The sequence below is a fragment of the Panicum virgatum genome, chromosome 9K (assembly GCF_016808335.1).
Source record: "Panicum virgatum strain AP13 chromosome 9K, P.virgatum_v5, whole genome shotgun sequence".
Taxonomy (NCBI): Eukaryota; Viridiplantae; Streptophyta; class Magnoliopsida; order Poales; family Poaceae; genus Panicum; species Panicum virgatum.
Genome location: NC_053144.1, coordinates 5,237,653 through 5,262,730, shown reverse-complemented (window position 1 = coordinate 5,262,730; position 25,078 = coordinate 5,237,653). Strand labels below are relative to the sequence as shown.

The window sequence follows — 25,078 nt, the reverse complement described above, 5'->3', positions numbered from 1 at the left end:
GTAAATTCTCTTTATTCGATCGGTGCAGAGGTGTAAATTGGTAAGCAGCTCAGCAGCTTCCGTGTTCCATTTTGCACGGCGTCCCCCAGCTAAACCCCTCCCCTATTTCTTTAATCTGGCCCTGTTTAGTTCCCACCCCGTAAACACAAAAAAACCGTAAACGTAAAATTTTGCGAAGGAATCTTACTTTGAAGTACTAAATGAAGTCTATTTACAAAACTTTTTGCATAGTTGGGCTGTAAATCGCGAGACGAATCTAATGAGTCTACTTAATCCATGATTTGCAATAGTGATGCTACAGTAACCATCCGCTAATTATTGATTACTCATGGATTAATTAGCATCATTAGATTCGTCTCGCGATTTACAACCCATCTGTGCAAAAAGTTTTATAAATAGACTTCATTTAGTACTTTAAATTAGCAAGATTCTCAAAAAAAATTGCGTTTACATGTAAAACAAAAACAGGGCCTCTGTATATAAACCCTTATGAGCCCATTGATCGCCTCCACGATTCCATCCACCCCCAAACAACACCATCGCAATAACTGATGGGATCCTCCGAGGCGCCGCTGCTCCCACACACGCGGGGCAAGTCGGAGGAGGAGGAGGAGGCGGCGAGGGCTCATGACCATGGAGGGAAGCTCTGGTGGTGGCGTCGTAGCAGCGCCGCCTCGGAAGGACGGTGGGCCGAGGCGACGGCGGAGGCCGGCCGGCTGGCGGCGCTGGCGGCGCCCATGATCGCGGTGGCGCTGCTGCAGCTCATGATGCAGCTCATCTCCACCGTCATGGTGGGCCACCTCGGGGAGGTGCCGCTCGCCGGCGCCGCCATCGCCAACTCGCTCACCAACGTCTCGGGATTCAGCGTCCTCGTAAGCCTAATTATGAGCCTTACTCTCCTTTTTTTGTTTTGCAATTTCTTTATTTAAAAAGAGAGCCGCGCGCGAGCTCGATTCTGCCAGCAGGTACAGGTGCCGGATCTAAAAGTAGACATCAACGTAAGGACTTTGGCCCTATTTCGCTAGTTTTTGGGACAGCTTCAGAAGTGGCTTCACATGAAGCTATGCCAAATAGTCTTTTTCGAACTAGTTTCAAGCTTGAAGTCATCCATAAAGCAACCCCATGTGTTTCCACTGGCACGGTGAAATCAAAAAACGCGGCTTCACCCGGCTTCACCAAGAAGAAGCAATTTTGCCAAATGTTTTTCAAAATAGCTTCAACTTCATCAGAGAAACTGCTTCACTGAAAAAACTGCTTCACCAGCTGTTTCAAAAAAAGCTGAAGCTATGCCAAATATGACCTTACTTGATTAATGGGTGCATACGAATTTACTCTTTTTGCCAAACTGTCCTAAAAATTCTAGAATTCCTCGCATTCGTGGACGGATGGAGGAAGATTAGGGTTCTAAAGACAAGTCCAGAAAAAGTCCCTTCCGGTTGTTGGCTTGTTGGTGTCTTTTAATCCACGCAGCATTTTGACCGGCACATTTATCCTAGTCAGGCAGGGCTGCGTGTAGACGTTCAGAAAGAATAAGTAATTCGATAGATGGAGACCAATCATAGAGGATATTTTTTAAAAAATATATATTGGCTGACTATCTCAGGAACATTCCACTGCCATTCATAGGTACCATTCCTACTGATTTGGACCAAGAACGTAACCCTACAATCTTATAAAAGTGATTAGCTGGTCTCACAGCCAGAGGATGGAGTACTGGCTACAATGTTTGTAGTTTGCTCGTTTCTTCATCCAATGCGTGCAAAGAAACTACTTGCCAGGAGGGATTTCATTTTGATGTAACCAGCATTTTCGTAACATAATGTTTGGCATGCTCTACCCATTTGCCAGAAGGTAGTAAAATTAGTCCCATTGATGCCAAGTGACCACGTCAACGTCTTGGTTATTTTTTTAACCAATGCATACACTCACTTTGAAGAATACATACACGCACACTCTACTTGTATAAACACTATTAAGAACTGAACTCATATATCTTAAGAAGTCACTACGGACACCTCCATATCAACAAGCACGCCATTTCTTTAAATAAATTTAGAAAATACAACCACGCACCCATATCGAGGTTGGAGCCCATAGTTTCGTCAAAAGTTGTTGGAGCTCAGCTAACTGATGAGTAATGTACTCATATATTGTCGGTGTCCGACCTCGCGGTCTAGCACCAACTAGTAAATGTGCTGCGCGTTTCTGTCTCCAGATGGTTGATGCAAGAGAAATACAATGACACCGGGTTTATTCTAGTTCCGGCCAAAGAGGCCGTACGTCCAGCAGAAAGGGAGCCACTGTATTACTTGCACCATGTGCTTGTAGGGGATACAAGCTTGAGCGAGAGAGGGAGAGGAGCTCCCAATTCCCTGGATGTGCTAGGGGTGATTAAGGCAAGTGCCAATATCAGTGGAATGAGTACGTGCGTTCTTGTCGTTGTTATTCGTCCGTCCCCATGTGCGGACACCTTCCTCCTCCTTTTATAGTCCAAGGAGGGGAAGATTACATATGTCGGATATCTACGAGATTACTCTTCTCCCCCCAGTGATGGGGAGAACAGTTGGTCTTCCCTGTTACTGGGCGTCGTGGAGCAGGGCGTCGGGCATGGTCGTCGTCCTTGCGAGCCCTTTGACTGTGCTCAGAGCGTGCCTACATCCTGTAGCACCAGTCGGCGGCGTGGTGATGGCTGTAGCGGTGCACGGAGCCTTACGTCGGATGAGGTAGGGCACCGAGGGTGTTGCTGTCCACAGTCTTGCCCTGGTCAAGGATCGTACGGTGTCTGAGGGTTGTTGCCCATGCTGGCCGAGGGTCCTGCAGAGAGGAGAAAAGTACAAGAGTAGACGGCACAGTGGTGGGAGGTGTCAGGCAAGTCCGCACAGAACGCCGCAGACCTACCCCGCGCAGGGAATAACAGCACAGTGGCGGGCGCAAGTTGAGGAGACGCCGGTCACGTCTGTTGTGTGGCATGGAGGCCGACGCCAGCTGACGCCGACTGACACCATATGACTCCCACCCCATGCTGTGCAGTGGTTGGCGAGTAAATGTGTTCCGACCCGTCAGGTGGTTGGGCCGCAGCCGCGGAGATTGCGCCCGTGTCGAGGGTCCACGGAGGGCTCGGCTGGGGGAGCCTCGAGCGAGACGGAGATTGCCTGCGTGCCGAGGGGTCTTGGCAGGGAGCCCTCGAGCGAGGCGGAGATTGCGCCACGGCTAGCGAGGCCTCAGTGGGGCCGTACCGTGGTGCTGGGTCATGAGCCGAGTGTGTACTTGGGCTTCCCGCCTCCGAAGAGGCACTGGGCATCCGAGTCTAGACGTCGGCGCCGCTTTAGAGAAGGATTCGGGCCAGGTGTCTAATCTTGCTTTGCGCTTGTTGAGGGTATCTTAGTCCCGGGTTTGGGTGCCCCATAATCATGGTACCCGACAGTAGCCCCCCGAGCCTTTGGTCGAATCAGAGACTCTGCCAGAGGGTGATTTTGGCGATTTTACTCCTTGATGTGATCGATTGGCACGGCGCTTCCGCTGGGCGCGTCTGAGCGCCTGCCTGCGTGATGTGACGACTCGCGCGTTGGGGTAGTGCGCTTGCAGAAAAAACATTCCGGGGGCCAGCGCCATGATGGCGCTCGCTGGTTTTCCGACCAGCGCTGGCATTGTGCTATCTGGCGCGTAGGGTCTCAGCTCTCCCTCGTCTAGTCGCATCGCGGCGCGTCGTTCGAGGGTAGTCGGCCAGCGTCGATGCTGCGCTGCCTAGCGTCCGGGGGCTCGGCTTTGTCCTGCCCAGTCATGTCTCGGCACGGTAACCGAGGGCATCTTTCGTTCGTGGGGTGTCGCACTGTCACGGGTGACCCAAACCTTGCCCTTGCGATAGGCTAAGGCTTAGCGCCCGATGTGGCTATAAATAGGGGTCCTGGGACTCTCTTCCCTCTCCAACTTTCCCTGCTCTTGCTTCTAGCCTTGCCTAAGTTTTGTAATGTTTCCTCCCCTCTTCCGTGGCCGACCCCCGGACTGGGAGGTTTGGTTTTCTTAGGTCTTGAGGCTAGAAGAATGTTGCGAGTGGTAGGCGATAGCTAGAGAGGGCGTGCTTACCATCCCTCAGCTTCAGTGGGATTAGCAGAAGAACATCGAGCCCGTGGTGGGTCTGCTTCTGTGATGTCCCCCAGCCTGTAGGGATGGCAAGGCGTCTCGGGCGTGGTGATGTCGTCAGGTTCGATCGCCGTTCTTCGAACCGTCCCCGTCGGCGACAAGGTTGTTCTCGGAGAGATGGTGTTGAGGGTGCTGTCTGCCAGCTTGATCCCCCGCACGGTCTTTGGTGGAGGAGAAGCCAGAAGAAAGCTTGCGAGAAGGGCATCCCTTCGAACCTGCGCGGTCCGGAGATTGCTTCTCGTGCTTTCCTCGTAGCCCGGCCAAAATGTCGGCCAAGGACTTGGTTTCCTTTATAGGAGGCCGCTCCTCCCCAAGACAAAAGATTGCCACATAGGTGGCAATGCGTTTGTACCTTTTGACGGCTTCGAGCCGGTAATCCTTTGTAACCTCTGTTCACAAAAAGCAATGAAGTCTTTACTCCTTTGGCGTGGCTTGCTTTTTTGATTGATTACTTGGGGTTTTGTCCCTCGAATTTGTGAAGTTTTTTTCCGAGGGGGCGCGTCAGCGCACCCGCGGGTGTGGCCCCCGAGGCCTTGGAGGAGTGGAGACACTCGTCCAAGGGCTGTGAACATAATGTTTGTATGGTTGGTGGGGTATCAGGGCCACACAGCATTCATTTCAGCCGGCCTCGGCATTATGTTAGCCGGCATCGGCATTCCTTTCAGCTGGTAGGGCGACCTTTGTCCCTTGCGAACCAATTCAAACAACTCACTGAGCGCGCAAGGGGGCATATCCGACACGCAGGACTTCACCGCGCGGGCGGTGGTGTTGACGCTCCTTAGCACCCCGGATTTGTATACCGCAAGCGCACAGTTCGTGTAGCTTTTCCCTTAGAGTATTCCCCCAAGGTTTATCAATCCACGAAACCAAAGATACAAGAAACAATCTACTAGCACAGAGATTCATTTGTGTTGAGATGGTGAAAAACGAATCTAATCTATTAAAAACGACAAACACCGAAGGTAGCAAGAGAAAGTTAGAGATAACCAATCTAGATCACCTAGATCATGCATATGTTGTAGTCCCAACTAGATGTAGTGAATTAAGATAGATGTGAATCTCAATGAAAAACATCTTTAAACTCAAAATCTCCAATCCAATCCCTCGATACCCCACCTACTCAGTGGCAACGCCCTGTCACGACGCCACCCCTTTCGACAAAAGTACCCTGAAGCAAGTCGAACCCGAAGTATCTCTCTTTGCTTTGCTTAGCCCCGAAGTATCTTGACCTTATCTTGTGGACTTTGTCCTTTGGGCTTCATTGGAGGGTGGATGTGCACGAACGGGCCTCTAATCATCATGGCCTTCGGTCCTTTATTCAGGCTTTGGCCTTTGTCTTTCTTCGTGTCATCGCGTGATCGTGGGCCTTGTCATTTCATGTTCCAAAATTGGTCAAAAACCTGCAAAACCGAAGTACCTCCAAAATATATGTGCAAACGCGAAAACGACCAATAATTGGGCCGAGGTTAGGATGGTTAGTGATTTTGATATTAAATTCATGCCATTATCAAAGTTAAACAGGGGATAAAATAGATACTTAAGGAGCGCCAACATTCCCTCCATGCTTAAACCTTGCTCATCCTCGAGTAAGTCTTTGATAAAAATCAGCGTTGCCTTTCAGTGTCCAATCCCTGCACTTGATCATACACGAGAAAACACAATGCTCCCAAAATATTTTGCAGTTAATAGTTCAAGTTGTAACCAGATTTTTCAATGTGGAAGGTAGATACAAGTTAAATGCTTCCCCACAATTATTAAGCACATGCTCTCAAAATTAAACAAGTCTCAGAAGAAAGTAAGTTCCATAAGTAATGCTAAACCAAGATCAATAATTTAAACCTCATTGCAATTTGTTCATGGAAACTCTCATCTCATCTTGTCTCTCAAACTTGCTAGAACTTTCTCCTTTCTTTCTCTCATATGTATGTGTGAGGCTTTATCTGGAGCTCTAGAAAGGTTAGTCCTAACAAAAGATATTATAATTAAGATATTATCAAAACAAGAAATACTTCTTATGGATTTACCGAGACTCATCAAAAAGACCATTGGAAAATAATTTCTTTATGGAGAGGGAGAGAATGGAACACACACTTTAGATGGTGGACATGTGCAAATGGCAACGGTTGATCCCAAGGCACAACTAAAGTCCTTGTTATCGGATTGCACATGGTTGGAATAATTGAGTATAGAATAATCTTCAAAGTACCTGGAGTTTAATGAAGCTAAAGGAACCGAGGAGCTTTTCATCATCATTCATTTTTTTCTTTTTTTCTCTCCTTTTTTTGTTTTTTCTTTCTTTTTTTCTTTTTGCTCCTCAGAACCGTTGGCAACACAATGCACTTACTCCACCACCCCTCCCCATGCTTGAACATTTGCTTGTCCTCAAGCAATGAAGTGATGATAACTTGATGGAGTGAGTGCTCAAAACCTTTATCAATTCTCTGGACTTAACTTTGGAATTCAAGGGAGCATCTCCTCGTGAAAGATTGAAGCCAACAGAGGAGGAAAAGGGGCAGGCCGGCAGGCCTACTGCCTGTAGGCCTCCACTTCTTCGGATTTTTCTTCTGCGAACTCTTTGATGCTTCCCAAGCTTATGTTTTACTGAATTTTGCTCTTGATTCCACTGTTTTGCCGTCGAAATAAAAATATATACTCAATATATAGGTTGTGGTCAAGGAGGTGTTTCACAAAAAAGATATTTTTGGTTAAGGGTGGATATCCAGCGAGGTTTGCGATGTTCCCGGTATAGAAACTCACAATGCATGGATAGAATGGCTAGCAAAAGAGAGGTACGCAAAAATACGGAATGGTCAGCTTCTTAGTCTCGTACCAAAGAAGATAAATCCTGAATTAATTCACCTGAAAATAATTCTTGCTCTATGGTTGTTATGATATATCATTTAGGCTTGTAGAAGGGTAGAACAATTGCAAAAGGTATCATTGACAAGGTTAGCTCAAAATTAAATCCAAATTAAATTTTCCTTGACAAGCTTAAGTAAGAGAGCAAGAATAAAAGATATGGTCTTAATTTATCATAACCTCCACAATTGAATTAGCCGGTATTTAATTAATTTTCAGATCATGTTAGAGAGCATTAGTTTAATCATGCATAAACTAAGCACAAGAAAGTAGACAAGGCGGCAACGATCATCATATTTTATCATGGCATAAACTTTCTATCATCATTACTAACCATAACTTTAAAGCATGGGTGATGCATTTATTTATCATGGTGATGAAAACAAAAGAAAGCAAATTGCACACATGCTGAAAAATAAATAAAATAGAAAATTGCTACGCACACACAAGCTTGCACACATGCTAAAAATAAATGAAAAGAAATAGAAAAATCTAAACCACACGTGCGAGCACTTTATTCATGGTCTTGTCGTCGATCACTCTCCTTGATTGGCTCTTGCGTTGTATCCTTGGTAATAATACTGCTGAAATGCTCCTCCATTAAATTGTTCCGGTGGCGCCAGGCCTACAAGTCCCATTTGATATACAATTCCCGCGGTTCCATCTTCTAGTTGGCTTGTGTGCCTCCGGATGGCGTCTATGTCTTCCATGTTTCTTCTTGTATAGGCACCCATGATTCTCATTCCTTGTTCCGGTTGAGGGAGGTCAAAAAATTGTGCTCCAAATGACGGGTCGGGCATCTCTCCTTGGTATGATGGGGGTGGGTAGCCGTAGTTGCTAAATGGTGGGGGCGCCGCCACAGCATGCCCCCATGCTTGATCTTGGTTCCCTTCCCATTGACTCGTCCATCCTTGCGGGTATCCTTGTTCACTTGATGCATCTTGAAATTCATTCCTCCAATAAGCGGAACTTAGCGGTGGAAGGTCTACTTCCAAGTTTTCTTGTTGTGCCGATGCCGATGTTCCTTCAATTAACCTTCCTCTTTTTGATTTCTTCACTTTTTTTCCAATAATTTCAACTCGCCAATCAGTCCTCCCTCTTGCGCATAATTTCAGCATTTGATCGGGGTGGAAAATATCCATCTCAGAAATAGTGAATCCCTTCTTTTCATCCCCTCCAATATAATGGCCTTGCCTCAAATGTTCAATCCCAATATCTCTTCCCGGGACATAATATTTTTGAATCACTCATAACCCCGGATTCATGGCTCGGGCTATCATTGTGAAATAACACCCCGAACCAACTTCTCTCCGTACCGGATGATGCTTCACAAATCCACCTTTCAACCATGATGTAGGCGGGATCAATCACTTGCTTCTTCACCAATGCAGCATACATCTAATTTAATTCTTGGTCGGTGACCATCGATTCTCTCATCCTTCCGAGAATTCTTTTGCTCAACCAAGAGTGGCATATTTGGAGGGTCACATTACTGATATTCTTCTTTTGGCGGTTGACATCTTTTGCTATATTTGTCCAAAATTCATCAAGCTCTCCATCTTTAACTTGCACCATTTCATATGCATTACTTTTGAATCCGAGCAAACTCCCTATTTCTCCATAGGTGATGACTTTTTCTTCATTCTTAAGCCGAAATTTCAGACATGGAACTTCTTCATCATCCACCACTTCCGTTGTTTTCTCCAATGTCATGAACATCTCCAAAGCCACGTCTTCTTGCATGTCTACCGTGACACCGTCGGAAAATAACTTCCAACCGATGTTCTCCAAGAGTTGATAGATGTCATGATTAAATTCCAACTTCTCTAATGCTTCATCATCAAAATCATAATTTGCTCGCAGCCTTCTCTTCATGAACTTGAGCATTTCTTCTTCTTCCTTCGACAAGATAATAAACCCATATTCTGAATTCTTGGGCTTGTATGGTGGTTGTGCGGATGACCTTGTCGAACGCCATGGAGGAGGTGGCATCCTTTCGGTGAATCTCATGGAGGAGCTTCTCGGGTCTCTCATCCCACCAAGGAGCAACATGTCGCTCCTCGGTGCGTGGTTGTCTTCCTCCATGCTCCACGGAGACTCGGAGATCGAGTGCCTCCGCGAAGAACTTGTCGATGCGTCGGATGTTGATGAACGCGTCCTTCTCCTCCTGGTGATGAACCTCATGATGCCACTCATGGTGACTGCTTGCTGCACACACACAAAAACAAACACACCGGGGGTTTCTTGCCGGCGGGAGAATAATATATCGAAGAGTGGAGCAAACTAGGATTTGTGGCGAATTTTCGGAGATTTTTGGAGTAGATTTTGGTGGACGAATTTTTCAGGGCTCTAACTGATGTTTCTGGGTGAAGAACTTGAAGAACATAAGCAATAAATTGAATGAGGAGCGTACCTGTCAAAGGGGAGCACTAGAGCTCTTAAAAAGGGGCCAGGCCGGCCTGCCTAGGGCATTCCTGGCCCTCCTTCACTTCATCTTTCTCTGGTGGCTTCCTGGTGCAATTATTTGCTTCTGTCCAGTACATCTTTCATGCTTTGCACCGTCCAAATCCTGTGAACCACTCCTTCTTTTCCTTTGATGTCCACTTGCAACATTATTTCTTCACTTTGTGTCATTCACCTTGTCCCATGCTTAATCATTCATCACATGGTGCCATCTTTGCTGAAAATCACATGTCCTTCCCATGCATGGCTGCTCCCTCCTTTGGATTATTTGTATGTGGTGGTAGGTAGAGAGCACAATTTCTTCCCATGAACTCATTTTGATCAATAGATGTTAATCAAGCACATAAACCCTTTCCAAATCATGCTTAGATGTTTAATCCTCCTCTAACTTCGAAATTTCAGAATTGACTCAAAGCATGCAATGAGTTTAAATGATTAATCAGAGGGGAATTGAAACATCTTTACATTTGTAAGTCGAAAAATATTTCCAGACTACATTAATTTTGGTTGCACCGGAACCGTTCACTTTCATGAATTGATAGCAAACAATCTCGAATTCAACCGTGGGTCTTGGGTTTAGGTTCTAATTTTTGCCGAAATGAGAGAGAGATGTTGAAAAAGAGAATAATTAAGGTTAGGAAAATTCTAGTCCTATGGTAATGAAACTGAAAATTCTCTCTATGTTTGTGCGAACATACGCATCAAGAATTTAAATAATATAAACATAGCGCGGCTCTACTCGTGTGTTTTATCTCAACTTGGTCCGACCGTCATGGACAGGACGGTCGCCAAAAATGGGTATGGAATTTTGGATGTGGCTTTCTCAAGAAGAGGCAAATAAATCATAGGATGGTCATGTCATTGGTTTAAAATAAGAAACAACATTGAAATGACCAAGCGAATAAAATCCAAATCAAATTGTTCGACCGAATGACCAATTGTTCAAAAGTATGTCATGTCCTTGCGTAGTAAAATTCTTGACTCACTTACCTAAACCTTTCGCAGGTTGTCCTCCCGGCAGCTTATTCTTGACTCGACGAACGGGTTGAACTCCCGGCAGCTTTATTCTTGACTCGACGAACGGGTTGCCTCCCGCAAAGCGCTTCGTTTATAGTCTATAGCTAGACTTTCTTCTTCTTCACTTCGGACCAACGCTCGGTGATGGCGCTGCAGTCTTGGGTACCCACTTCCGCACAATCCATGGTGCGGGTTTGTCTTCTAGGTTAGTCGTCTTTTTGGTTTTCACAGACGGGCTTTTAGCTTTCTTCTTGACGGGCGCAGCGATCTTCGTTGTCGCGATGGACGCGACGACTTCTATCTCCTTCTTCGCTTCCTTCTTGTTCGGCTCCTCTTCTTTCTTTGACTTCTCCTCTGTGACACGGCGGTGAGGCGGAACATATTTGACATTGATCATGTTGCATACCTCGAGGCGTGGACGAAACTTGAATTCGCTTGTGGTGCCATTGATGTCGAACTTTATCTCCCCCTTGCCAACGTCGATGTTTGCCCTTGCTGTCTTGAGGAAAGGCCTCCCAAGTATGGGAGGCGCCTTGCTCCCTTCTCCCATATCGAGAATCACAAAGTCAACGGGGACTAAGTGTTCTCCAATCTTCACGGGCACGTCTTCGGCGATTCCCAAAGGATAGCGAACGGAATTGTCTGCTAACTCTAGGCACATGGCGGTGGGCTCCGGCTCCGGTAAGCGTAGCTTCTCGAACACATTCTTTGGCATGACGCTCACACTTGCACCGAGATCACAAAGTGCTCTTTCGAACATAAGAGATCCAATGGAACACGGGATGGTAGGACATCCGGGGTCCCTCTTCTTTTCAGGAGCTTCATTAGCGATTGCCGCGCTACATTTCTCGGTTAGCTTGACAGTGCTTGGCGGTATCTCGCGCTTGTTTCCCATGATGTCTTTGAAGTAGCGAGAATACATCGGAACTTGTAGAGCGTCCAAGAGCGGCATATTGATGCTCAACCTGCGTACCATGTCAACAAATTTGTTGAATTGCTCATCTTCATGTTTACCTTTGCGGTATCGTGGCCTTGGCGGTAGAATCTTGGTGTCTATATCATCTAGCTCAAACTCCGGCTCTTCGGTGACTATCTCTGGCATAGGAGTAGGTGCCTTCTCCTTGATGATGGTCTCCACTTCAACTCTTGGCTTAGGCTTCCTTGCTCCCACCACATGTTCGGGTTCTTCAGTCTCCTTTCCCGAGCGAGATTGAATTGTCTTTGCCGTCTCCGGACTTTGAGGTTGCCTGGGCAATTTTCCTTCGTTGCTAGATAGGCGTCCGGTGAGCTGGGCTACTTGCATTTCTAGCATCTTCATCATGTTGAGTACTTGAAGGTTAGCGCTCCCGACCTCCGTCACCTTGCCATCAATGTTCTCCAAGATCTTGTCCATAGCCTTGAACTTGGTGACAGTGTCCTTGTTGATCTTGCATTTCTCCTCCATGAACTCCTTCAATTGTATACGAAGAGGCACCGAGTTTTGAATGGAAGAGCTTGCATTAAATTGGGGTCTATCTTGCCCGTAGCGAAAATTGGTTGGCGGAATCCATTCTCCCTTCTTCATGTAGTCGAGCATCTTGGCTTCCTCCGGGCAATTCTTTTGGACATGGCCGTACTCTCCACATTCTTCACATGTAGACCTTGCTTCGGCCGCCTTCAAATTGATAGATTGGGCTTCTCTCTTTTCCACTTCCATCTTCTCCAACCTTCTCATGAGCGAGTCTATCTTCCCTTCTAGCACTTCTTCACGTTCCACTTGCAATACACTCTTCGCGGCGCCCACGGCTTGGATTGGTTGTAGGCGCCCCGATGATGCCCATGCATCATTGTCTGCCACCTTCTTGAATAGCTTGAAAACTTGAGTAGGCGTGAACTCAATGATAGAACCTCCGGCCGATGCATCAATGATCCCCCTTGATGCAGTAGTGAGGCCTTGATAGAACTTCTGGAACACATCCTCCCTTGAGAACTTGTGATGAGGTACGGCGCGGATGTAGTCGTTGAAGCGCTCATAGGCTTCCGCAATAGTCTCCGTCGGGGCTTGCGCGAATGTTGCAATCTTGTTGCGCAGAATCTGGGTCTTGCCCGTCGAGTAGAACTCCATCTTGAACTCTTTTATCAAGGACTCCCAATTTTGCACCGTGCGCGGTGGTAGAGAATGAAACCATTGCAACGCTCTCCCAAGTAGAGAGAACGGAAAGAGCCTCGCTCTTATTTGATCTTGAGTCATCCCTTGCATGTCGAAGGTGCGGCATAGTTGGAGGAACGCTTGAAGATGTAGATTAGCGTCTTCTTTTCCAGTGAAGGGCGAGCTTTGCACCATCCTTATCATTGAAGTCTTGATCTCGAACGGAACTCCGATGTTGTCGAGATTTTGGATCGGCAAGTCCCGAATGTCCGGAGTGCATAGCTCTCCGATCGTACGCTCCTGCTCCGGTAGTGCCATCCCTTGGTGAAGTGGCGCCTCCTTTGGACTTGTTGGTGGAGTTGCTTGAGGTGAAGACGATGAACCGTCGGCTTCAACTTTTGGATCTACTAGTTCCGGCTTTCTTGATCGTGCTTCTCGTCTCCTTTGCCTGTAAATTTTTTCTGGATCATCCACAAAATTTTCGGGTTTGTTGGAGAGGCTCCCGTCCATCTCCTGTTAGGGGTTAGTGAAAAGAAAAATATATACGAGATCTAAAAGATGAATATACAAGATCTAAAACATAAAAGAAAAATAAAGCAAACTCTAGATTAGATTGATTTTCGTGGAATAGATCCGTTTTTTTAGTTAGCTCAGAAAAATTAGAGATCTAAAAATGTCGAAAAGAAAAATCAAGAAAAAGAAATATTTACAAATGCAAGTAAGATTAGATCTTAAATCGATGGTTCCCCGGCAACGGCGCTAGAAAAGCTTGTTGACGCTCCTTAGCGCCCCCGATTTGTATACCGCAAGCGCACGGTTCGTGTAGATTTTCCCTTAGAGTATTCCCCCAAGATTTATCAATCCACGGAACCAAAGATACAAGAAACAATCTACTAGCATAGAGATTCATTTGTGTTGAGATGGTGAAAGACGAATCTAATCTATTAAAAACGACAAACACCGAAGGTAGCAAAAGAAAGTTAGAGATAACCAATCTAGATCACCTAGATCATGCATATGTTGTAGTCCCAACTAGATGTAGTGAAGTAAGATAGATGTGAATCTCAATGAAAAGCATCTTTAAACTCAAAATCTCCAATCCGATCCCTCGATACCCCACCTACTCAGTGGCAACACCCTGTCACGATGCCACCCCTTTCGACAAAAGTACCCTGAAGCAAGTCGAACCCCCTTTGGTAGTTCCGCCATGAACCTCTAGCCACCATGACTACAAGATGACGCTAAGCGATCTATCTCAATAATAGATCTAGGATGAAGCAAACCCAAAGAAAAGAACGAAATCAAAAGAGAGAACATGGTCGCTAAACATTCGGAATCACAAATAACTTCACCATGAATGATTGTACATCACAAGATCACAACCAGGGCCCTACCTTGATCTTGATGATCCTAGCTCCAGAACTCCGATGTGGTCTTCCTTGCAAGGTTCCCACATCGGCTAGGGCAAACCCTAGACAACTAGCACGACCCTCGGCTCTCCGAGAGGTGTCCCTCTATCTTCTCTGCTCCTTGGTGTCGTCTCCCCAATTGATCTCTGCGTGAACCTTGGGGAGGGGTCTTTAAATAGGCTCAGGAAACCCTAGGTCAAAATGGAGGCCGAACTGCCTCAAAAAGGGGCGAGGCCAGCCGGCCCAATGGACCCAAGCCGGCCGGCCTGGCCCATTTCTTTGCCGCCTCATGTCCTCCTTTCTCCCCAAGTCTCCTGGAGTCTTCTAGAGTTTATGCCTTTCACGATTGCACCCCATTAGATGTCGTTATCTTCGAGATTTCTTCAAGCAAAAGGATAGGATGGAAAATCCTTCCTTAAATCTCTCTTTGCTTTGCTTAGCCCCAAAGTATCTTGATCTTATCTTGTGGGCTTTGTCCTTTGGGCTTCATTGGAGGGTGGATGTGCACGAACGGGCCTCTAATCATCATGGCCTTCGGTCCCTTATTCGGGCTTTGGCCTTTGTCTTTCTTCGTGTCATCGCGTGATCGTGGGCCTCGTCATTTCATGCTCCAAAATTGGTCAAAACCCTGCAAAAATAAAGTACCTCCAAAATATATGTGCAAACGCGAAAACGACCAATAATTGGGCCGAGGTTAGGATGGTTAGTGATTTTGATATTAAATGCATGCCATTATCAAAGTTAAACAGGGGATAAAATGGATACTTAAGGAGCGCCAACAGGTGGCCGGCATATTCGAGGGTTCGGCTTTTGCCGAGGCGTGCGAGAAGCCCCCGAGCCCTAGCCCGTGTGAGGGCGATCTGGGGAACCCTCGTCTTACTGTTACGACCCTCGGTCTGCCTTTCCGCAAGGAGGAGGGGTGAAGGGATCCATGCTACCCATGCCCGGGCCGCGAGTCATGGATGTTTTGGTGAGCTGTTAGCGGGTAGTTCGAGTAAACGTCCGTGCCCAGTTTGATGAGGGTCGGCTCGTGGTCCGGAGACACGTTCCATAAAGCGCTCGCAGAGGTTCGCTAGGCAGGTCTCGGACCCGTTCGATTGGGTCCGAGGGCTCAATGCTCTCCCTCGATGGGATCACTCATACTAGCCGCCTCTGTCCGGCCTCGAACACAACATTGGGCATCTCGAACTCCGTGTTCGAGGCTTAGGCTTTGTATGAGCATGCCCGGGTTGCCCCTGACTCTGTTGATCTAGGGTGGCTATTTCGATCCCTCGGCGGGTCAGCCTTCGAACCCCTGATCCGTAGGGCTCGGAATAGCCATTCCTTTGGTAGTAACGAATCCCTTGGAGGGGAATATTCCGTCACAATTTTCGGCGCGGCATGCGGTGCCATGGAGTAATGCGCGTCGTGGCCTGATCCGTGTAGGGTAGATGCGCCTTTTGAGGCGTTGCCCTCTGGCAGACAGAACGGCGCGGGCGGCTGCAGGGTGATAGGACGCCATCAATAGTGCGCCTGCGCCGCTTCGGGAGCCGTCCCGCAGCAATTACTGCACACGCGCGTGCGTTCTCGCGATCATGGGGCCCAGCTGGCAGCGTCAGCGGTATCTACCGCATTGAATGCGGTGGATTCGAAACCACCGCGGCGAATCCGCCCCCCTGCCGCGGTTGAATAGGGAGGTACGGGCGGGGCAGTTCGGCTTACCTTTGTCGTTGCCTTCTTCCTTCTTTCGTCGTTGCCTTCTCTCAAGCAAACAGATGAGAGAGAGAGAGAGATAGCAAGCACACCTTCTTCCCGTTCGAGCCCCTCCTTCCCCGTTCCTCTCCACTGTCGCCATGGTGAAGCCTGTGAGGATGGAAGACCCAGTGCCCTGGGGCCGGTCCACCGCCGATGCGCCAAACTTGGAGACCCTGGTCGCCGCTGGACTCCTGCCGGTGATCACCGATCCCGCGCGCCCGGAGTGAATTGCGCCAGGATCAGATGCGGAGCCGAGGCCCCCAAGCCACTTCATCCGGGCGCTCTGCCATCCCTATGGGGTGGAGTTGCATCACTTCGCCCCCAATGCCATTTCGCAGGTGGCGGTCTTCGTCGCCGTCTGCGAGGGCTACCTGGGGGTCCAGGAGCACTGGGACTTGTGGAGGCATCTGTTCCAGGGTGAACTCTACACCGAGTCCATCTCGCAGGGGGTGCGGAAGCCCGTTCGCACCGGAGGCCTTACACTCCATCTGCGGGGGTCGAGGAAGGACCTCTACATCCCCTGCACGATGACTTCGAACAACCGCGAGTGGGACCAAAGGTGGTTCTACTTGCTCAACAACGACGGTCGGCTCGCGGCATACACCGGCAAGGTCCTGACAGAGAAGCTGGACGCTTGGGGGTACGGGGTGTCGCCCCTCGAGCACCAGGCGAGGCTCAAGGTGTACACCAACACGTTCCAGCGTCTGGCAGGCAAGAGGCTGACCGTGGCCATCATCATTGCCAACTTCCACCGGCGGAGGGTGCTTCCCCTCATGGAGAGGAAGCTTCTTCTTTTCCAAATGACGGAGAACGCCCCGTTCGAGGGTACCCGGATGATGGAGGAGCTGCTGTCCAACGAGGTGGCTGCCCAGCGAGCGGCGCGGGCGGTATCCCAGCCCCCGAACAACCTCGCGGACTATTGGAGGGTCACGATGCGCCCCGACGCGGGGTACATCAACGTGGTAAGTCTCGTTCCCAGCCCTCGGCAAAGACATTGTTTTTCCTTTCCTAATCCGAGCCCTGTTTGCAGGGGGTGCGTGGCCAGGGGTACACCTCGGACCCTCCGCTCCCAGAAGTCCGAGCCGCGAACCGCAAATTCGCGGAGAGGAAGAAGGAGCGGAAGGACGCGGAGAAGTGGCGCCAAGAGAGGAAAAGGAAGGACAAGGATGCGAGAGAGAAAGAGAACCGGGCGCGGGAGAAGCAAGGCAAGTCGCCTATCCCAACGCCCAACTCCACGCCCGAGAAGGAGTCCTCGGCCTCGGCGGAGGTCGAGGTTGACTACTCGGCGCTTCCCGACCCCAACGCGGAAGGGGTCGAGGGCCAGTCGTAGGACCAGCGGGAAGTTGGCACCGAGCCCCCAGCGTAGGCCGAGGGCGAGGATACGCGTGCGCCATCGCCGGAGGAGGGGTCGCCCGCGCGGCTGAACGTTGGGACCCTCGAATGGGTGCCACCGCCGAGGTACCAGACCGGCCCTGGCGCAGCGCTCGGTGATCGCTCATCGGGAGCCGGTGGGTCGGCACGGGCCCCGAAGAGCGGCTCGAAGAAACTCAAGTTGGAGGCCACCTCGGGGTAAGTTTTCTTCCACTCGTTTTTTATCCAACTTACCACCTTTGCTTTCGTTGGCTTGATTCCACCCTCGCTCGACTCAGCATGAAAGTTCCCACTGCTCGGGTTCCTTCGCTGGCGCCCACCAAAGCCCTTAAGACGGGGAGGTCCGCGACGCCGGGAGCGGAGCCGCAGCCCCCGAGCGGGGGGCCTCGGATAGCGGAGGAGATCGCCGAGGAGTACCGTGCGGTGATGGCCCGGGGGTTGCGTCGGCCCGCGCGCAACTGGGCAAGGGTGACGCCAGTCGGCATGGCGTGGAGGACGCCATTTTGCCAGGCACTGAGGGAGAAACCGGCCGGGGTGGCGCGCAGGACGCCGCCCGGCCAGAAACCGAGGGGGAGACCAGCAAGAGAGGCGCGGAGAATGCCGCCCAGCCGAATGGTAGCGAAGGTGGAAGAACCGACGTGTCCGTGACAGAGCGGTCCGCCGGCCAGGTGGAGAGGGTGGACCCCGTCCCGGAGCCTGAGGTGGCCAGGGACGAGGGTGCTATGACGGGACCGGTGGCGATGCCGGCGCGGCCGGTGGTGGAGATGCCGCCGGAAGACGAGCCGGAGGTGATGGTGTTGGGGCAATCCGAGGACCCGGAGCGGGTCGCCTTGAACACCGCCCCCGGCGCTGCCGGTGTTGCCCCTTCTTCTGAGGGTGGCCTTGATGCCGGACAAGGGCCCCCCACGGGAGCCGAGTGGGCGATGGTCCAGCACGTGGCCCCCTCGAATTTTAGTCGCAATGAGTGGGATGAGGAGGAGGTCTGGAAGGCGCAGTACGAGGTTGGTTCCCAGATCCAGGCCGCCCTCGACCGCGCCTTACAGCTCCATAAGACGATGGATTTCCAAATCAGCAATGTAAGTGCCCTTCCCCAGAACTTGTCTGTTTCCGCTCACATTTATATATCTTCCGCTCCCACCCTCCGCTCGCAGCGGCTGAAGGAAATCTCGCGTGACAAGAGCGTCGAGCTGGCCCAGCAGTACTCCAAGGTGCAATGACTCGAGCAGTGGAACACCAATCTGATCGCGCGGCTGGGCGAGGCCAACACCTTGGTGTCTGACCTGGGGGCGCAAGATCATGCGTGGAAGGAGGAGCTGGCCCGAGCCGTCGAGGAGCGCGACGCCCAGAGGGCCGCGGCGGAGCAGAAGGCCCCTGAGGTCGAGCTGCAAACCGTCGCGCTGCGGCAGAAGGATGAGGCTCTCGAGGCAAGGGCGGCCTGGTGCGAGCAACTGGAGGAGACCCTCGAAGCGCAGGCCGTCTCCCTCACAGAGAAGGAGACAATCATCGAGGGGCAGGGGAACGCCCTCCTCACCACCGAGGCTGCCCTCACAGCTGCACGCGCGGAGATAGAAGAGGGAAGGAGACGCATCGCGAGTAAGTACCAAGATTAAGCTAGGTTTTCTGGATTTTACCAAGACTTATCTTTGTTTCTACTCAGAGTTGCGGAAGGAGGTGTCGCACGAGGCCTTAGCAAAGGAGGCCCTCCAGGCGGCGTACACGTCAGTGCAGAGGGACTATGACGACTTGGAGGAAGCCGCCCTAGCCGCGTGCCAGGGTGCCGAGGACGAGGGTGGCCAATCGGGCAGCTCATTAGTCAATCGCCTGAGATCTTTGGGTGGCCGGGTGATCGAGCGGCTCAAAGGCGCCCTCCGCCTCGGCGTCCAGAAGGCCCTTGGCGTTGTCTCGATGCACTATGTCATCAACTTCGAGCACTTGGCCACGGGCTACATCATCCCCGACGGCGACGACGATGCCAAGGTCGAGGCCATGGAGCAGGCTGACGCAGGTGCCGAAGGCGCCGCCACCACCTTGGTTTTGCTCTTCAAGGGCGACCTCTTCCCTGACGCTGCCGACGCCGAGGACGAGGGCGAGGGCGAGGGAGGAGGTAGCTCGTAGATTTCCTGGGCGATCGGCCAAAGCAGTTTGGTTAGAATTTTGTCTAGATTTTGCCCCCTTATGTAATGACACAATCTTAACAATATGGCCGTTCGAGGCCTTCGTGAATATTCGCGTGTTATTTTTTCTTACTTATTTTCTTGCGCTCTCGCGTGCTCGCGCGTGACTTAGATAAACTTCTGCAAGGATATTCACGTTCATAAACTACTTAGGCGCAGGGAGGTGAGTAGGAATGTCGTATCCCGGAGGCGTAGTCGGTCCCATGGCTCGGCCGATCCCGCGCCCGAGTTGTTTACGCCCTGTGTCTATTTTTTCTAAGTGTTCGAGAGACTTGGGAGCGAGAAAATTTTCGGAAAAAATGTGACACTTTTGGGGACATTTAGGGTCCCCCCCTTGTAGCCCCCCGAGGGAGGTTTGGCTTTGCCAAGGGCAAAGCCGAGGCTCACTCAAAGTTGTGTGTGCGCGCATCCGAGCCCCCGAGGGTTCGAAAGACTCCCAAGAAATTTGTAAGTAGAGTGTACTTCTTTATTATCTTGGGAAATTTAAGATACGAGTACAAAATTTGTACAAACAACTTGGAATTTTAAGGGTAGAAGCGACGTAGCTGCTAGATGTTCCAAGTGTTGGTGAAGATTTCGCCTTTTTCGTTAGCTAGCTTGTAGGTGCCGGGCTTTAGAACTTGCGCGACGATGTACGGGCCTTCCCATGGCGGGGTAAGCTTGTGGCGCCCTCGGCTGTCCTGTCCAAGCCTCAACACGAGGTGTCCCTTGTTGAGGTCTCGACGTCGAACTCTATGCGCTTGGTATCGTCACAAAGATTGCTGGTAGCGTGCTGAGTGTAGAAGCACCACGTCTCAAGCCTCGTCCACCTGATCCAGCGAGTCCTCGCGGGCCTGCTGGTTCTGGCGCTCCTGGTATGCTTTGAGCCTTGGGGACCCGTACTCCAAGTCAGTGGGGAGGATGGCCTCGGCTCCATAGACCAGGAAGAACGTGCTGAACCCCGTGGCTCGACTCGGGGTTGTTCTCAGGCTCCAGATGACCGAGGGTAGCTCCGTGAGCCGTCTTCGGCCAAACCTGTTCAGCTTGTTGAAGATTCTTGGTTTGAGGCCTTGCAGAATCATGCCGTTGGCACGCTCTACTTGGCCATTCGTTTGTAGGCGCGCCACAGCCGACCAATCCACACGTATGTGGAAGTCGTCGCAGAACCTCAAGAACTTCTTGCCTGTGAACTGGGTGCCATTGTCCATGATGATCGAATTCAGAACCCCGAATCTGTAAATTATGTTAGTGAAGAATTGCATGGATTGCTCGGATTTGATCTTGGCGATGGGTCGAGCCTCGATTCATTTGGAGAACTTATCGATCGCCACCAGCAAGTGGGTGTAGCCTCCGGGCGCTCTCTGCAGCGGTTCGACGAGGTCCAATCCCCACACAGCGAAAGGCCATGTGATGGGGATGGTCTGCAAAGCATGAGCCGGGAGGTGTGTTTGACGGGCGTAGAATTGGCAACCCTCGCAGGTACGCACGATCTCTGTGGCGTCAGCGACAACCGTGGGCCAGTAGAAACCTTGTCTAAATGTGTTACCCACGAGGGTGCGTGGCGCCGCATGGTGGCCACATACCCCGGTGTGGATATCCCGAAGCAACTCCCTACCCTTGGAAATAGGAATGCATCGTTGCAGGACACTCGAGGGGCTGCGCTTGTACAGCTCTCTGTCGATCACAACGAAAGACTTAGCTCGCCTGGCGACACGTCCTGCTTGAGCGCGATCCGAGGATTGAAAGTGGAGCCTCATCAATCTGCATTGCCTCACCCTCATCCGCCGAGGGGGGCTCGATTTCTGTTTCCATGGGCTTGGCCTCGTCCGCCGAGGGGGTCCCGTTGGAGGGCTCGGCAGTCGAGGGGCCCGACTCCCCTGGGTCCTTGAAATCGACGAAGGGTTTGGCGATGTCACGAACAAAGATGTTCGGGGTAACGGTTGTCCTCCCCGACGCGATCTTAGCTAGCTCGTCCGCATCCTCGTTGTACTTGCGCAGGACGTGGTTGAGTTCTAGGCCATAGAACTTGTCTTCGAGGCAGCGCACCGCATTGCAGTATGCCTCCATCTTAGAGTCGTGACAGCTAGATTCCTTCATTACTTGGTCGATGATGAGTTGAGAGTCACCACGCATGTCGAGGCGCTTGATGTCGAGTTCGATGGCGATGCGGATGCCACTAAGGAGGGCCTCGTACTCCGCCATGTTGTTGGATGCTGGGAAGTGAAGGCGAATTACGTAGCGCATGTGCTCTTCGAGGGGTGAGATGAAATGGAGGCTGGCGCCGGCGCCGGTTTTCATCACCGACCCATCAAAGTACATGGTCGAACATTCTGCTTGAATCTGCGGTGGGGCAGCTGGGTGTCGGTCCACTCAGCGACGAAGTCAGCTAGGATTTGGGATTTGATCGCCTTGCGAGGCGCGTAAGTGAGAGTTTCTCCCATGAGTTCCACTAACCACTTGGCAATCCTACCCTCGGCTTCCCTATTGCGTACTATCTCTCCCAAGGGGAAAGATGAGACCACAGTGACGAGATGAGACCACAGTGACGAGATGAGACCACAATGACGGGATGAGCCTCGAGGTAGTGGCGCAGCTTGCGCCGAGCCAAGACCACTACGTACAGCAGCTTCTGGATCTGCGGGTAGCGCGTCTTGGTTTCAGATAACACTTCACTGATGTAGTACACCGGCCGCTGGACGGGTAGGGCATGACCCTCCTCCTGCCTTTCCACAATGATTACCGCGCTGACCACTTGGCCGTCGCAGCTACGTATAGGTAGAAGGGCTCGCCGTCTATCGGTGGTGTGAGAATGGGAACATGAGTGAGAGATGCCTTCAGCCTGTCGAGGGCTTCTTGAGCCTCGAGGGCTTCTTCAGCTACGTGTAGACCAGATTTTTCGGCTGAACACACGGGTGCTCGGAGGCTCCGGTGATGGGCTCCTATCCTCCTTGCGATCGTAGCGTCCACCACGTCGAGGGTGGTAGCCGTGAGCAGCACCATCTTCCTTCTTCTGGTTTAGGACGTTGTGGGCGTCATTGTCGTGGGCGTCGCCGCGTGTGTCCCGAAGTCGGTCCTTCACAGGTGTCAGCTTGACACGGTCGTGCACTGAGGGTGCCTTTGCCCTATTCGCCGGTGGGGTACGCATTGAGGCCTCACTGTCCTGCTGTGCCACCCCATCAGCTTTCGCCGAGGTCACTGAGCGCATTCGAGACGCAGAACTCTCGCCTGCTCTTTTCGCCTTTGCAGCATCCTCGAGGAGCGCCTGTGCCTCTTTGCGCAGGTTGCGACCCTCGGGCGTAGATGGCTCAGACATTGCACAAATCAGGAGTGCTGCAGCGGTGATCTTCTGACTGGCCCTGGGTAACGCCAGGGGGCTTCCTTCGCGGCCTTCCACCAGGATCCGCTCCCGGGCGACACGTCCCGACTCCCGAGCTCTCGTACCATGGCCGGCACGTCCTTGCTCGAGCGCGAGGCGCAGCTTCTGCTTTTGCCGGTGCTCCTCGTCGAGCTTGGCTTCAAGCTCTCGGAGTTGCGCCAGCTGTGCCTTCTGTTCCGCCACGTTCGCCGGGGTGGATGGCCCAGGAGCCGCAGTCGGTCCTGCCGCGGCCGTCGCGGCGCGAGCCGCGTCTGCCGCGATGTCGTCGTCGTTGGGCTCTCCTATCACGGCGATGAAGCATTCCCGAGTCGGATCATAGTCCCCCTCGCTGGAGTCGTCGGAACAGGTGAGGCAATAGTCTGTCGCAGCCTGAAATGACAAAAAAGCTTTAAGATCACGGATCCCAGAGTAATCCCACTCCGGGTTCACGTGACCCTGCTCAGAGATAGACCCTTCGTCGGCGGAGTCGAGGTACGAGCTGTCAAGTGTTGACACGATGAGGTTGCGGATCGAGAGCAGGTGATGCCCAGGCAAATCCTCGTACGCGCTCATGTTGGTGCTGACAGATGACACGTAGGTCATGGCAGAGGGCCGCATCCCATTAGGGTAGAGCGGTGGCCTAGACGCGCCTTCCCCTGTCAGCGTTGTAGTCGGCATTGATGGCAAAGGGGCGGCGCCCCCCTCTGTGACGTTGATTCGTGGTATGCTAGCCGACCCACGCGGGGGAGCTAGGGCATGCCACTCTACGCTGCTCCATGCGTGCTTGCCGCTCACGTCGTCCCGAATGCCTCCGGCGCCGTGGCTGCGGTGCTGGGGCATCGGGGTTGACCCTGGGCGGGAGGCGCTCCATGTGGTAACAGTTGCCAGTTGCCCGGAACTCGAGACTCCCGAACCAGATCACAAATCCAGCTGGAAACAGATTTGATCTGCCCGCCATCTGGAGATCAAATGGAAACATAAAAGAGTTGTCACGCAGCTCCCCTACCTGGAGCGCCAACTGTCGGTGTCCGGACCTCGCGGTCTAGCACCAACTAGTAAATGTGATGCGCGTCCCTGTCTCCAGATGGTTGATGCAAGAGGAATACAATGACACCGGGTTTATCCTGGTTCCGGCCAAGGAGGTTGTACGTCCAGCAGAAAGGGAGGTACTTTATTACTTGCACCGGGTGCTTGTAGTAGGGGATACAAGCTTGAGCGAGAGAGGGAGAGGAGCTCCCAAAGTCTCTGGATGTGCTAGGCGTGATTGAGGCAAGTGCCAATATCGGTGGAATGAGTACGTGCGTTCTTGTCATTGTTATTCGTCCGTCCCCATGTACGGGCGCCTTCCTCCTCCTTTTATAGTCCAAGGAGGGGAAGATTACATGTTTCGGATATCTACAAGGTTACTCTTCTCACCCCGGTCAGGGGAAGAACAGTTGGTCTTCCCTGTTATTGGGCGTCGTGGAGCAGGGCGTCGGGCATGGTCGTCGTCCTTGCGAGCCCTTTGACTGTGCTCAGAGCGTGCCTGCGTCCTGTAGCGCCAGTCGGTGGCGTGGTGATGGCTGTAGAGGTGCACGGAGCCTTACGTCGGATGAGGTAGGGCACCGAGGGTGTTGATGTCCGCGGTCTTGCCCTGGTCAAGGATCGTACGGTGTCCGAGGGTTGTTGCCCATGCCGGCCGAGGGTCCTGCAGAGAAGAGAAAAGTACAAGGGTAGGCGGCACAGTGGTCGAAGGTGTCAGGCAAGTCAGCACAGAACGCCACAGACCTACCTCGCGCCGGGAATAGCGGCACAGTGGCAGGCGCAGGTTGAGGAGATGCCGGTCACGTCTGCTGTGTGGCATGGAGGCCGACGCCAGCTGACGTCGCCTGACACCATCTGACTCTCACCCCATGCTATGGAGTGGTTGGTGAGTAAATGCGTTCCGTCCCGTCAAGTGGTTGGGCCGCCGCTCCTGCCCATCGAGGGTGGTCTCGAACGAGGCGGAGATTGCACCCGTGCCGAGGGTCCGCGGAGGGCTCGGCTGGGGGAGCCTCGAGCGAGGCGAAGATTGCTTGCGTGCCGAGGGGTCTCGGCAGGGAGCCCTCGAGCGAGGCGGAGATCACGCCACGGCTGGCGAGGTCTCGGTGGGGCCGTACTGTGGTGCTGGGCCGTGGACCGAATATGTACTTGGGCTTCCCGCCTCTGAAGAGGCACTAGGCATCCGAGTCGGGACGTCGGCGCCGCTTTAGAGAAGGATTTGGCCCAGGTGTCTAATCTTACTTTGCGCTTGTTGAGGGTATCTTAGTTCCGGACGTCGGGACAAGCATTTGGCCCTTCCGGTCTGGTCTGGTGTGGAAAGACCAGCAAGCAAGCTGACAGAGGAGGGTGCAGGGCAGCTGCAGCGGCGACCACATGCCTGCCACGAATATTGTACCAAGATCGAGATGCACGCTCTCGAATAAGGAAA

General features: G+C 51.9%; 1 protein-coding gene across 2 annotated transcripts in view; it reads left to right on the top strand.

Annotated features, from left to right (window-relative positions):
• Positions 1 to 534: 534 nt before the first annotated feature.
• The window catches only part of LOC120649584 (protein DETOXIFICATION 12-like), a 28,475-nt gene continuing 3,931 nt past the window's right edge, over positions 535 to 25,078 (top strand). Inside the window, exon 1 of one of the 2 annotated variants that reach the window (XM_039926425.1) lies at positions 535 to 872. In XM_039926425.1, the coding sequence (XP_039782359.1) occupies positions 552 to 872 (321 nt within the window). In that variant the 5' untranslated portion in view covers positions 535 to 551. The remainder of the gene's footprint in view (positions 873 to 25,078) is intronic. The other variant, XM_039926422.1, reaches the window with a different exon arrangement.